General features: G+C 34.9%; 1 protein-coding gene across 7 annotated transcripts in view; it reads right to left on the bottom strand.

Moving 5' to 3' along the window:
• Nucleotides 1-14099, bottom strand: part of ERC1 (ELKS/RAB6-interacting/CAST family member 1) — a 370818-nt gene that overhangs the window by 97389 nt on the left and 259330 nt on the right. For all 7 annotated transcript variants that reach the window (XM_027857322.1, XM_027857320.1, XM_027857325.1 and 4 more), the window contains one exon: nt 3422-3566. In XM_027857322.1, coding sequence (XP_027713123.1) covers nt 3422-3566 — 145 coding nt within the window. The remainder of the gene's footprint in view (nt 1-3421; nt 3567-14099) is intronic.

Raw genomic sequence — 14099 nt, 5'->3', positions numbered from 1 at the left:
TTAACAAAAAAAAATTTTTTTTTTGCAACTTGATTAAAAAACAAGACTTTCAAACTGTAGCAATAACTATATGAAAATTATAAAAATCTTTATTTGAAAAGGGAAAAAATAAACAGAAAGAGATCACCTTGTAAAAGTATGTCACTGAATAGATTACATTAATGCCAGAAAGAATTCTCTCTAGCTTTACTTAATTCCACTGCTGGTGCTGGCTTGACAAGCACAGCAGGCCATGACTTATAATCTGAACATACTGGCTGGCACACACCACAGCACATCTGGACTTTGTTAGACAACCTTTAGCTTTGTTTTCTTGTATTGGCCCTCCCTCTCTCTGAAAAAGCCTCCCCAATGACTGCTTTGCCATGAATGAGTCAGAGAGACAAACTACCCTGGTGGGGGGGAGGGGAAGGAGTAAATTGGGACCACATTAGATAATGACTCCCACTTTTTAAAACCCTTCCCCACCTCCATCTCATGATGGCAATGGCCCCACGTGAATGCCAACAACCAATCGAGATTCAGCTGTTCCATTTACTGGAAAGCCTACTCCAAGTTAATTCTGTGTTAGGATTCTGTAAGAAAATGGTCTCTAGATTGAGGCACATTCTTGCAATTCAAGTCTAGAAGCTTTAAATTAAAACAACATTGATGCCATATCCTCTTTCCAAAAGGCCTCTCCCTCATCCAAGCTTTAAATACATGCTCTTAGAGAAATTAAAGAACCAAAATGTCTTTGGCAGAACTCACTTTCCTTTGCTCTCATATAAACCCAGATGTATTGTGAGTGGGTAGGATTGTGAAACCATGCACAAGAGAGAGAAAAAAAGCACAATCTGGAGGAATCATTACAGTTTTCCTCAGAAATGCTCCATCTTCATCCTTAAATGGACAATATTGGAGGATTTTTGGGATGTTTCCATATAGTAGGTATATATGAATTTGGAATTCATTGACAATTACCATATAATTAAATTTAGAATTTTGTGGGTAAATTGATTTGTTTCCTGTCCAACTACATAAGTTCCTCTAGAAATCCTTCCTTCTTTCAAACTTCTCTATTACTCTCAAGGACACCACCTTCCACTAACTCAGGTTCTCGACCTATCAGTCATCCTTGACTCTTTACCCTCTCACTCCCCATATCCAATCTGTTTTCAATTCCCATTGGTTTTACTTTCATCACACATCTAAGACATCGCTTTTCACTCCTCTGATACTGTCGCCTCTTAGATGCAGGGCCTCATCTTTTCATGCCTAGACTACCCTAATAGCCTGATATTAAGTCTCTCTGCTTCAGGTCTCTCTCCATCCTGGTCCACCCTCCAATCACCTGTCAAAGTGATCTTCCTAAACCACAGAGCTGATCATTGTACACCAGTCCCAATCAATAAATTCTCTTGTCTTCTTACCACCACCAGTACCAAATATTAAATATCCTGTTTGTCACTTAAATGGCCCAATCCTACCTTTCCAGTTTTGTTACAATTTACTAACCCCCATGTACTCCACAATATTTTGACAGGGACCTCCTTGCAGCTCTTTATATAAGATACTCCACCTCCCAACCTTGGGTATTTTCATTGGCTGTTCCTCATGCCTAGAATGTTCTACTTCTTCATCTCTACCCTGTCTTGCTAAAATCCCATCTTCTACAAGAAACCTTTCTTGATCTTCCTTAATGGCAGTACTTTCCCTCAGGGACTGTCGTTGGTATTTCTTCGGCACAATGTCTAGTACACAGTAGGTGATTAATAAATGCTTGTTGACTGGTGGTTTGACATTACATACAAGGGTAGTTCATCTGTTATGCCTTGCTCTTATTTCATGAGAGCAACTTCCTTTTCTAGTCATCTTTTTTTTTGCTTTATTATGTCTTTTGTTCTTTGTACCCCAGTCACTTTATGTTACTTGATATTGCCTCCCCTCACAAATGAGAATCTTCCTTTTTAGCAAAGAAAAATAGGGAAGCAAAATAGATAAAAACAGGAAGCATATGCAACATTCTTATAACGTACTTTTTTAATGACAGTTTAAACTGCCCCCTAAAAGCTAATGGGAAGAAAAAAAAAGCTAATGGAAATACATGGCAAAAGAAATAGGCCTGATGTTTATTTCACAATTATCCTAAAATCAGATAATTCTACTTCTTGCTACAGACAATCTTATGATATTGAAATTTTCCATGTACTTAAATGAATCCTATGTGTTGTATATGTCATTTTGTGGAAAACGGACATCTTTGGGGACTCTTTTGGGCATAAGTTATAAAATTATGAAGTAAACTTTTAAGCACATTTAACATTGATCTGCAAAATAGAAAAATAAATTTATAATGCAAATTATAATGCAAATAAAATTTATAATGCAAATATTCCATATTTATTTAATGTTAAATATTAAACTGAAAAACACAACTATTTGATCACTGGTACCCCCCACCCACAATGGAAGAAGAAAAAACTCCTCTGGAAAAAGCTTTCTGGCTCTGTCGAATTGCTTCAAGTGGAATGACACAGCCAACAAGAAAAAAAGTAATGCAATTAGAAGATGGTAAAGGAAAATGATAGAGAAGAGTACAGAGTACAAAGTGGTGGTAGGAGAATGGCCAAAGATCTCAGGTCTGCTTCTGTCCTTTAAAAAGAGTTATCTTTTGGCTCTTTGATGTTTGCAGGTAGAAGGTTTTAGACAAACACTGGGCCCAAAATTTTGGAAGGGATGATGTTAAAGTTGGGCTAAATACTGTCCAATCCTGTACCATTCCAGGATCTACTTAATCCACAAATCCTTTTATAATAAAGTCCTCTTCATGCCTGAAGTTGCTGGATGTGAATCCTAATCTTTTTTGTGTCTTGGACCTTTTCTGACAGTCAAGTGATGCCTTTGGACTACTTTTCAGAATAATGTTTTAAAATTTACAAAATAAAATACACAGGCTTACAAAGGAAGTCAATTATATTGGAATATAGTTCAAAATATTTTTGAAAAGAAGTTCATGAATCCCAGGTTAAGAGTCTCTGTTCTACAGTAAACAGATGAGGCATCACCTTTTTTTTCTTTTCTTAATCCAGCAGTAGCACAAAATATACTGAAGTAGGTACCTGGGGACACATGAGATCCAGAGAAAAGAGATCTGTAATAAAGATGAGCTCATTTACTTACAAAGGCCAACTTGGCATATGTAATTAGAAATGTAATGTAATTACAAATGAACTATTTAAAACAATACATGGCACTTTAAACCATAAGCAAAGGAGAGGAAAGAGGGAGAAGGAAGGAAAGAAAGAAGGAAGGAAGGAAGGAAGGAAAGAAGGAAGGAAGGAAGGGAGAAGGGAAGGAAAGAAATATTCTGCAGTGAAATGCAGACATAGCTCTAGAGGGCCCTTTTGTAACTTGGTTCCCACTGTTCATTTAATCATACCTGCTGTTTCAACTGCTGCACCAGACGATCCTTCTCACGTTTCAATGCAGCTACCTCGTCTTGGGTCTTCTTCTTGGAGGAGGAAAGCTCTAGAAGAGCTATGTTGGCATCTTTTTCACTGATGGCAGCGAGGAGAGCTTCCTGCCTACAAAAGAAAGTACAGAGGCTATTAATACGCTGAACAGCACAAGATTTTTTTCTCCCCCAAATTAGTCTATCATTTGGAATGGTTGCAAAACTGTCACTTGAATGTGCTGGGCCTTAATATTCCATGACTCTGTGTGCCAACACATATGCACTTACCAGTCACAGAAGTATGAAGTTTATTTCTAAGTGACCAAAGTAGTCTTCCTAGTGTAGAAATAAAAAAGACCACATTTCACTGCTCAAAACTTCAACAGTTTTTTACTGCCTACCACATAAAGATCAAATTCCTCAGGCTGGCATTCAAGGTGCTCCATAATCTGTCTTCATCTATAACTCAGAATACTTTCCCTAGGTCTACACAGTTTGTCATTGTAAAACAAAGTACTCATAGTTTGGGGAACAGCTCTTTGCTTTCTTATTTTTATATCTTTGTGAATGATTCTCCTTAAATATAGAACGCCTTTTCCTTCCCATCCCCATGAACATCCTATCCGTCCGTCAGACAACTGAAGCCCAACTAAAATGCCACCTCTTTCAAGAACCTTCCTCTATCTACAAAATTAGAGCTGGAAGAGACCTTGGTGGTTACCTAGTTCAATCAATACCAAATATAAATCTAAGAACTTATTTGATGAACACTTATATAATATTTATTTGTGTAATATAAATGTTTATTTATATAACATGACTATCAAATAGTCATTAAGGTTCTGTTCGAATACCTCCAATAAGAGGGAATTCACCACTTCCTAACGTAGCCAACTCCACTTCTGGACAACTCTCTTACAATTTTTTTCTGACATCAAGCTTAAATAAGCCTTAAGCACCTTCTAGAACTAATTAGATAAGGGAACTTCTCTGTCTCAGAACACCTTAAATTGTTTTTACGTTCACCTATTCTGACACATATTATTTTTTATGTACATGTCTTATTTCTTCCCATATTTACTCCACAAATTATAAGCATCTTCAAGGCAGGACCTTTATTTTATTTTATTTTTTCCTTTCTACCAGCACTTAGATTATTGCATATGTTAGAATTTAAATGAAATCATCCTTTCAAATAAAGTTGATATTTCTGAATAAGGATATAAAGCTTTCCTAACATCCTTAACTGGTTAACAAAAACACATTATACCACATACTTAACGTCCCAGAAATAATGTTTACATATGCAAAGTAAGCAATAGACTGGAAATAGACTGTCTTTCAAAAGAGCTACTGCTGCTAGGTCTCATACTCAACCTCATAATATTGATAAATGTGAAATTACCATCTTGGGCAAATAACATTATAGAGTCTTAGTTATGATGAATTAAATATGTTACTGCAAAATGACATTTTCTAGGTCAATGTAATATCTGGAATGTCTACAGTGGAGAAACTTATTTGTACTGAACTACACAGAAGCAGATAAAGATGACACACTGATGATATTAAGGCAGGGGTGGGGAACCTGCAGCCTGGAGGGCATATGTGGCCTTCTAGGTCCTTGAGTGTGGCCTTTTGACTGAGTCCAAGTTTTACAGAACAAATCCTTTTATTAAGGGCCTTTTATTAAGAACACAGTTTCCCCACCCCTGCATTAATAGCCTTAAATATTATTTTAAAAAATACAGAGAAGAAAATGATAGATGGTGAACAAGTTAATGGGAAGCCAACAAGAGGGTCTCTTGCCTTCAATATCAAGGATGTTATTGTCTTTAATCAATAACCTGAAATAAATAATAGTTACTAATGCTTTGGAGCTCTGAGTATAACTGAACTGAGAAAATAAAGTAATACATTTATAGTAGGAAATGTAGAACCTAAACTAATAGTTTTAGGTATAACTGGGTTTGAAAGGTTTAATTAAATTAAATTTTTTGGCAAAATAAACCCTGTTACTTATTTATCTCTACCCACGTAACTCGTTTCAGTGAAAGCATTCTGCAGCTGCTTGAGTAAAGATGCAGTATGGTACGAGGGTCCCAGGTAATCTTCAATACTCACATGGAAAAAGTACAAGACAAATTATAAACAGAAGTAAATAGAAGTTAGAAAAATATTATTCCTTCTTGAGGTATTAACGCTAATCTTTCCTTCATTGATGCAAATAAATCTACAGCTTGTGGCTTTATCTGGCAATGACTTGAATGCTTTGTATTTTTTTTTAATTTTGAATTTAAACATCAAATAAAATGAGCATTTTTATATACAAAGTAGAACAAAAAAGAGGACCGTCCATGACTGTCCATGAAATTGAATCTCTGTCACACAGAGACTGTTCCTTTTAAGAAATTCAACATGTAACAACTTTCAAAGCTATCTGGCTAATTTGTGTTTCTTTCTGACTTTCCTTCCATTATCTTCTCTGCATTTAAAAAAATACTTAAAGACCCTCTTTTTTTTCTTTTTTATTGGAAGAAAGGGAGCCCTATCATTAGTTCCCCTTTCCCTCCCACCTTGATCCACAATTAAAGCAAAATAAAATCCCTGTAACAAATAACACATAGTCTGAGCAAAACAAAGTTCCACCGTGGGCACGTCAAAAATATATGTCTCATTATGCACTTTGTGTCTAATTCTCTTCTATCAGAAAGTAGCTAGTAGCATGATTTGTCATCAATCCTTTGGAATCATGGTTGGTCATTGTACTGATTAGTTATTAAGACTTTCAGAGTTTTTGTATTTACAACATTGTTGCATAAATTGTTTTCTTGGTTCTGCTAACTTTAACTTATATTACTTCTTATAAGTCTTCCCTGGTTTTTCTTTCATCATTCCAAGGGGACAATAATAGTCTATTTCATTCATATTTTACAGTTTAACAGTTCTTGAGTTGATGAGCATCCCTTTATTTTACAGTTCTTTTCTACCAGGAAAAAGCTGTTATAAAAATTTTTTGTGCATATAGGTCCTTTCCCTCTTTCTTTGAGGTAAAGGCCTAGTAGTGTCATCATTAGGTTGAAGTGTATGGAGTTTAGTGACTTCTGCTGTGCAGTGCAAAACTGCTTTCCAGAACGGCTGAATCTATTCACAGCAATACCAACACTGAATCAGTGTGCCTCTTATCCTGCACTCTTCCAATAATTTTAATTTTTCTTTTTTTGTCATCTTTGCCAATCTGATGCATGGGAGTTAGAACCCTAAGTTGTTTTACTTTGCTTTTTTCAAATTATTAGTAATGGAGCATTTTTCATAAGGTCATTGATACCTTGGATTTCTTCCTCTGAAACCTTCATAATCATATTTTTTGACAGATTATCTACTGTGGAATGACTCTTGTTTATTGTATATTAATCCTTACAAATTGTATATTAACTCCTTACAAATCTTAGAAAAGAGACCTTTCTCAGAGTAACTTGCGGCAAAGATTTTCCCCAGTTATTTGTATCCTTCTAATTTTAACTGTATTAGTTTTGTTTGTGAAAAACCTTTTCAATTTTATGCAATTGAAATTGTCCATTTTATCTTCTGTGATTCTTTTTATACTGTGGTCATGAACTTTTCCCTTACTTATGGTGGTGAAAGCGTTTCTTTCTTTGCTCTTCTAAATTCATTATTATGTGATTTTTTATATCTAGGTCACTTATGCATTTAGCATTCATTGTGGTATATGGGGGTACGATGTTCTAAATCTAATTTCGGTCAGACTGTTTTCCAGTTTTCCCAGCTGTTTTTGTCAAATAATGAGTCCTTATTGCAGTAGCTGGGGTCTTTGGGTTTATTTAACACTGTTATTATGTTTGTTTCTGTACACTGTGTATCTAATCTGTTTCACTGATCAACATGTCTTATTTTTTTTCCGGTACTAAATTGTTTTGATGGTTATTGCACTGCAGCATTCATTTCTGGTACTGTTAGCCAACCTTAACTCCCTAATTTTTTTTCACTGTTTCTCTTGAGAATCTTGACCTTTTAGTTGATCTTCATATACTACGAAACAGATCCCTTGTGGCTTGTGAAGGCTTTTTATGATTCAGATTGAAAAAGGAAAAAGAAAGCCAGACTCAATAAAGAAGAAAACAGAAGATACCAGCAAAATGACCAGAAGTAAAATGAATAGATGAAAGATATTCTTTAATAGTAAATATTTTTAAAGTCATCATTAAGAAGATGATTCTGACTCTATGAAAACTAGAAAGCTAGCCTAAGTTTCTGAACTGAGAAAGTGCTGGATTTTTAAAAAGCACTGTTCAAGCTGAAATTTGCTTCTGTTTTTTGTTAAGATAATTATGTTTCAACAATAGTCATGCAGAAGTTTTCTAAGCCACGAACTGGATGACTACTGTTAGAATATACTGACAAGAGATATTCTACAACTTTCAGGGCTCTGAGGGATCAATTCCCAAAACTGCTGAAAAAAGGTGGATACTTCAAATGCTTAGGAAAATGTCAGGGATATTATTACTACCTATATCCCAAACATGACACAGAAAAGTAACTAACAACAAATATGCTTACTTTCCCATCTCTCCAAAATCTATATAAAAATAATATACCCATATTTTGAGAATATTTTTGATTAAGTATGAAATAGGAACAGGCAAGAATTTGCATATTATATTATACAGCAGATCACATCATTATAGGAAGATGATTGGCTGGAAAGGTACACAGTGTCCTGTTGTGCTAGCTGTTTGCTGACTTTAAAAAATCATCTGATTTGGTAGAATAAAATGTCATCTTAAAGATTTTCTTCTAACAAGCTCTCTCTTAAAGATCAATTTCTGTATATTACCAAGAAAATGGAGCAGAAAGAGGCAGAAAGAGAAATTCCATTTAAAAAAAAAAACTATATTCAGTTTAAAATACTAAATATATGCTATAAATATATACTAAAATATAAAATACTAGGGAATTTAACAGTGAAGATGTATACAGGAATTATATGAACAGAATTACAAAATACTATTTATACAATAAAGATGTAATTGATTGGGAAGATATTAATTGCTCATGGGTAGGCCAAGCCAATATAATGAAAATGACAACGCTATCTAAATTAATTTACCTATCCAGTGCCATAGTTATCAACTACCAAAGGATGACTTTAGAGAGTCAGAAAAATAACACCAACATTTACCTGGAGGAAAAAAAAAAGGTCAATAATATCAAGGGAATTAATGAAAAAAAATGGAAAAGAAGGGACTCTAGCAGTATCATATTTCAAACTTTACTATAAAGCTGTAATCATCAAAACAATTTGGTGCTAGGCAACAAATGGAAAGGTTGATCAATGAAACAGATTAGGTACACAATATACACAAGGAAATTAGCACAGTAATCTAGTATTTCATAAACCCCCCCCCCAAAAAAAATAAACAACTACCGGGGCAAGAACTCACTATCTGGCAAAAAATGCTGAGAAAACTGAAAAGCAGTCTGGCAGAAACTAGGAATAAACCAACATCTCACACTGTAATCAAGGTAAACTCCAAATGGGTACAGGATTTAGATATAAAGGGTGATATCAACAACAAATTAGAGGAATATGGAAAAAACTACCTGTCAGATCTGTGGACAGGGGAGGAGTTCATAATCAAAGAAGAGATAGAGACGTTCACAAGAGGTAAAATGATAATCTTTAATTATATCAAATTAAAAGATTTTGCACAAAACCCACAATGCATCGAAAATTATAAGAAGCAGGAAATGAGAAAAAAAAGTCTTTGCAGTAAGTTTCTTGGATAAAGGTCTCAGTCACAGTTATAAGAATAAGAGCCATTCCCCAATTGATATTGGGTCAAAGGATATGAATAGGCAGTTTTCATAAGACATTTAAGCTATAAATAGCCATGTGAAAAAAATGCTCTAAATCACTAATAAATAGAGAAATCCAAGTTAAAACAACTATGAAGTACTACCTCACACCCATCAAATTAGCTATGTTGACAAAAACAGAAAATGACAAATGCTGGAGGGGATATGGGAAAACAGGCATATTAATGCATTGTAGAACTCTGAACTGTTCCAGCCAGTCTGGAAAGCAATTTGGAACTATTAATCAATTAATCAATAAACTATGCCCCAAAACACATCATTAAGCTGCATAGTCTTTGACCTAAAGACATCACTACTAGGTCTATACCCTCAAAAAGACCAAAGAAAATGGGAAAAGACTCATATGAACAAGCAATTTTATGCCAGTTCTTTTTATTCTGGCAAAAAAGTGCACATCAATTGGTGAATGACTAAACAAATTTATGGTATATAAAGCAATGGAATACTATTGTGTCATAAGAACTGAAGAAGCAGGTGGTTTTTAGAACAACCTGGGAAGATTTGTATGAAATGAAGCAAAGTGAAGTGAGCAGAAACAGGACAATTTATATAACAATGACACTGTAAACATCATTAACTTCAAAAGACTTAGAGGGGCAGCTAGGTGGCGCAGTGGATAAAGCACCAGCCCTGGAGTCAGGAGGACCTGAGTTCAAATCCCGCCTCAGACACATAACACTCACTAGCTGTGTGACTCTAGGCAAATCACTTAACCCCACTGCCTAGCGAAAAAAAAAAATGATCAATGCAATAATCAACCAGAATTCCAAAGGAATTATGATGAAGCATGCCTCTTTTCCTTTACCTTCCTTCTTTCAGATACAGATAATGCCAGAATTAGTTTTCCAGGTATTTTCGTAATACAGTGGATTTTTGTTTTTGTTTTTTCAGCTTTGTCAACTGGTGGGGGGGGGGAGGAATAAGGGAGAGAATTATGAATTGAAGATAAAATAAAATTAAATAAAAATGTCAAAAAAAAAAAGAGAGGATATTGGCTTAGGATTACGCATAATTCAGAGACATTCCAGGTGAATTAAAATCCTATTGGATAATTAGAACCCAGGTAACTTGACATCTATGAGTTTTTCTTTCTCTTCATTTTGAACTGTTTTTTATTGAACTCTTACAATGTGTGAAATATTGCATAGTACATATGTACATGTGTATACTACACCATGATCCTTATTATCTAAAAAGTTTAGACTATCTAAAAAGCACACTGACAGATTAAACTATCATCCTTGAGTCATGTTGTAGAAATAGAATCCACAGCTAAATGATGCAGAGAAAAAAGGACCTGGCCTGGAGCAAGGAAGACCTGAATTCAAATTCTAAGCAAGTCATTTAACCTCTGCTTGCTCAAGTTTCCTCAACTGTAAAATGAGAATATTAAGAGAATAACCCTATGTTAATATTAATGAGAATTAATTATTAAATTTTATTATTTATAATATATTATATTTATATATTAGAATAATAAATTAAATTTCATTAAATATTAATGAGAATTAATTAATTAATTAGAATAATCTTATATCTCAGGGTTATCTTGAGGATCAAATGAGACAATATGTACAAACCACTTGGCACAGCGCTTGTCACATAATAGGCACTAAATAAATGTTCTCTATTAGAATCCAAAACAATTGGCATGCAATGTATGTACATGGCTGAAAAAGCCAACAAAATAATATATTGACTCAGACTATATCTAGGTCATACAAATTGGACATAATCGTGTCAATGACCTAGAACTGTTAATTTTCATTTTAAAATTTATTTCTTTTATATAAAGATAATAATAGTTTATTTCAAAGTAAGATTGGTAAATTTGATGTGGATATATGATGGGGAAGGACAACTGATAGTTTAAAATTTTAGGGAGAGACTGATGATGATAAATGAATTAATGAAAAAACATGTATCACACAAAGACAGTCCCTGCCTTCTGGGAGCTAACACGAGGGTTGAGAAGACAACACTCATAGGGGAGTGGTGGCCAGGATGGGGTACTATGGTTCCTAAAGGACAGTTAGAGGATAGCTCCAGAGGATAATTAGAGTGGAGCCAAAGAAGGAGACTGACATATCCCATCCAGGAAAAACAGCAAAGTTGATTTCATTAAGATTATAAAAAATAGAGGTAGGAAAGAAAAGGAACACACATTACATAGTGGCAAGTTAGTTATTAAGGCTGGTGAGATAGATATTCAATGAGTAGAGAGTAGAGAGTAAGTGTGGTTAGGGCCTTTCTGAAATACTAGGTCAGGAAAGGTAGTCACCATTCAGGAAAGTGAAACCGCAGAATATAAAGCTCAGAAAAATAACCTTCAGGGCATGGTCACTGGTATAAGCTAATATCTATATGTAATCACTTAGTTTAACTGTTTTTAGAGAGTATATTTTGTGAGTTGTTTGGGTAATGTTAGGAGATGTCTGCTGTGTCAAAATGAAACAACAAACAAAAGTAACAAGTCTTTAGATGACTCTAAAAATTTGACAGTCTGGAAGGTAAAAATTCTGAAGAAGCTTCTTAGTGCAGATATTTTGATGGTGATATCTAAAAAAGGTAAATAACTACAAGAAACCTACCAAATAAAGGCGATTTTAAAAAAGATGATATGCAGCCAAGGAAGATTTGGTAGTGGTGCTAACTCTGATTTGGCTTCCTATATATCCCTGAGGAATAAAATATAAATATGTGTCACAAGCCCCAAATAAGTAAGAACTGTGTGACAGGAATAGCACTTATTTTATCTAGGCTGGGCTGGTACTTAAAGGGATATGAAGGGGGCTTTGTGGCTTCCTTCACAGGAGGCATAGAAGATCTAGTGTAGTTGGAGGTGTTAGCAGAATTCTTACTGTCCTTCAGGCACCTTTTTGACATAGAGTGACCAGTTGCTGTTGTGAATGCAGAGGTAGAGGAATGTAGCTATTTTGCCTAGATAACTATTTTAACCTTAGTAATAATGTCATTTCATTGTATTTTATGATACATAAGTATTTCATTTTTCAGTCTACAGGCATTTATTAAGCACCCATCATTTGCTAGGCACTGTGCTATGGGCTGAGGATAGAAGACAGCTCCTGCTCTCAAGATGTTCATAGTCTAATGAGGGAGACAACATGCAAATGACTGTGTATAAACAAGATACTGACAGGATCAACTGGAGAAAATCTTAAAGAGAAGGCACTAATATTAAGATTAAGTCTCAGAAGATGGGATTTTAGTTGAGACTTAAAAGAATCCATGGAAGGCAAGAGGTGAAGACGAGGAAGAAGAGAGTTTCAGGCACGAGGGGCATCCAGTAAAAATTAACGGAATAAGGAGATAGGATACTTCCTGCAAGGAGAAGCAAGGAAGCTAGCTTCTCTGAGTCTGCATCACTAGCTTGACCCGAGTTAGATTAGGCACAAAATCAACTTCAGTGTTCTTCCTCCCAAAATACCCTTGCTGTCTGTTTGTCTTTTCCACAAACAATAAAACACATTCAAAAAAGTGAACACAGAACCTTTCCAGAGTGATAACTAACTCCCTGCTGAATGACTAACAGGCTCATTATGGATAATGGGTTGATGGCAGCAGAAGTCTAATTGTAAGCCATTAAACTTGTTCCACCCCAGTTCTTTAAACTGCCAGACCAGTCCTGGTTGCCCTTTGACCTTCAAATCTTAATAGAACCAAGATGTCTATAAAGTTGCTCTGCTATGGCATTTGAATGTCAGGCAAGTTTGACTACCCCCTTCTTTTCCCCTTCCCTTTTCAGGCAAATCTCAGAAAGTAGAGGAGAAGCCTTTTGACAGATATGAAAGGCAAATGGAACACAAAACCCCCTTGAGAATCCAAAAGAATCTTTGAGTCTGTGACACTGGGTCTATTATCAACAGTAAAATTAAAATGATGACAGGCTATAATCAGAGTTGAACTGATGGTAGTTGACAAATCAAGGAATATGAAAAAAATGAATAAAGGTAAAAAGACTATTACTCCCTCTTTCTTTTCTTCCATTCCCCTATTCTATCAACCAGTGTTATTTCACCGTGAAAAATTTAAAAAGAGAAATTGTGCCTATAAACCTGGACTTTTCACTTCTGATCACTAAGAAGCAAATATTTTGTAAGGAATTTGAGAAATTTTGTAAGGAAAAAAAAAAGTTTAGGCCAAGTAAAACTGAAAAGAAAGTCAGTACAATCTGAGCACAAAGGCTGGCGTGTTTAGACATGGCAGGTTCCAGCCTAATTCACAGAAAATTCTACTAATTTAGCAAAAAGACAGATTCAGTAGGAAAAAACATACTAAACAGTACATCTGGAACATGAAACATGATTCAAAAGCAGACAAGCACAAAGTTAAGAAATTAGCTATAGTGAAGGAAGTGAAAGGGTGAATTGATACAAAGAGTAATGGAATTCTGTGAGTTGTAAGAGAATCAATTTGGGTTAATCCACCAGAAAACTAAAAGGATTAAAAGAAATTAAAGATGGTTTAAATTGGAGCAGTGAAGTACTGAAGCTCAATGTTAAAACATTTTTAATTTTTCAAAAAACATCTAGGAGGTGTAGTTCTGGAGATCTGGGTTCAAATTCCACCTCAGATATACTTAGTTGTGTGACCCTGGGCAAATCACTTAACCTCTGTCTGTCTCACTTTCCTGATCTTTGGGATAATAATAGCACCTACCTCCAAGGGTTGTTGTGAGGATAAAATGAAATAATATTTTAGAATATTTGCACTTTGCAAAGTGTCAAAACACTGTGTAAAGAAT

The sequence above is a fragment of the Vombatus ursinus genome, unplaced genomic scaffold, assembly GCF_900497805.2.
Source record: "Vombatus ursinus unplaced genomic scaffold, bare-nosed wombat genome assembly UNPS02012082.1, whole genome shotgun sequence".
Classification (NCBI taxonomy): Eukaryota; Metazoa; Chordata; class Mammalia; order Diprotodontia; family Vombatidae; genus Vombatus; species Vombatus ursinus.
Note: the sequence above shows the minus strand (reverse complement) of the source record. Positions and strands in the feature narration are given on the sequence as shown.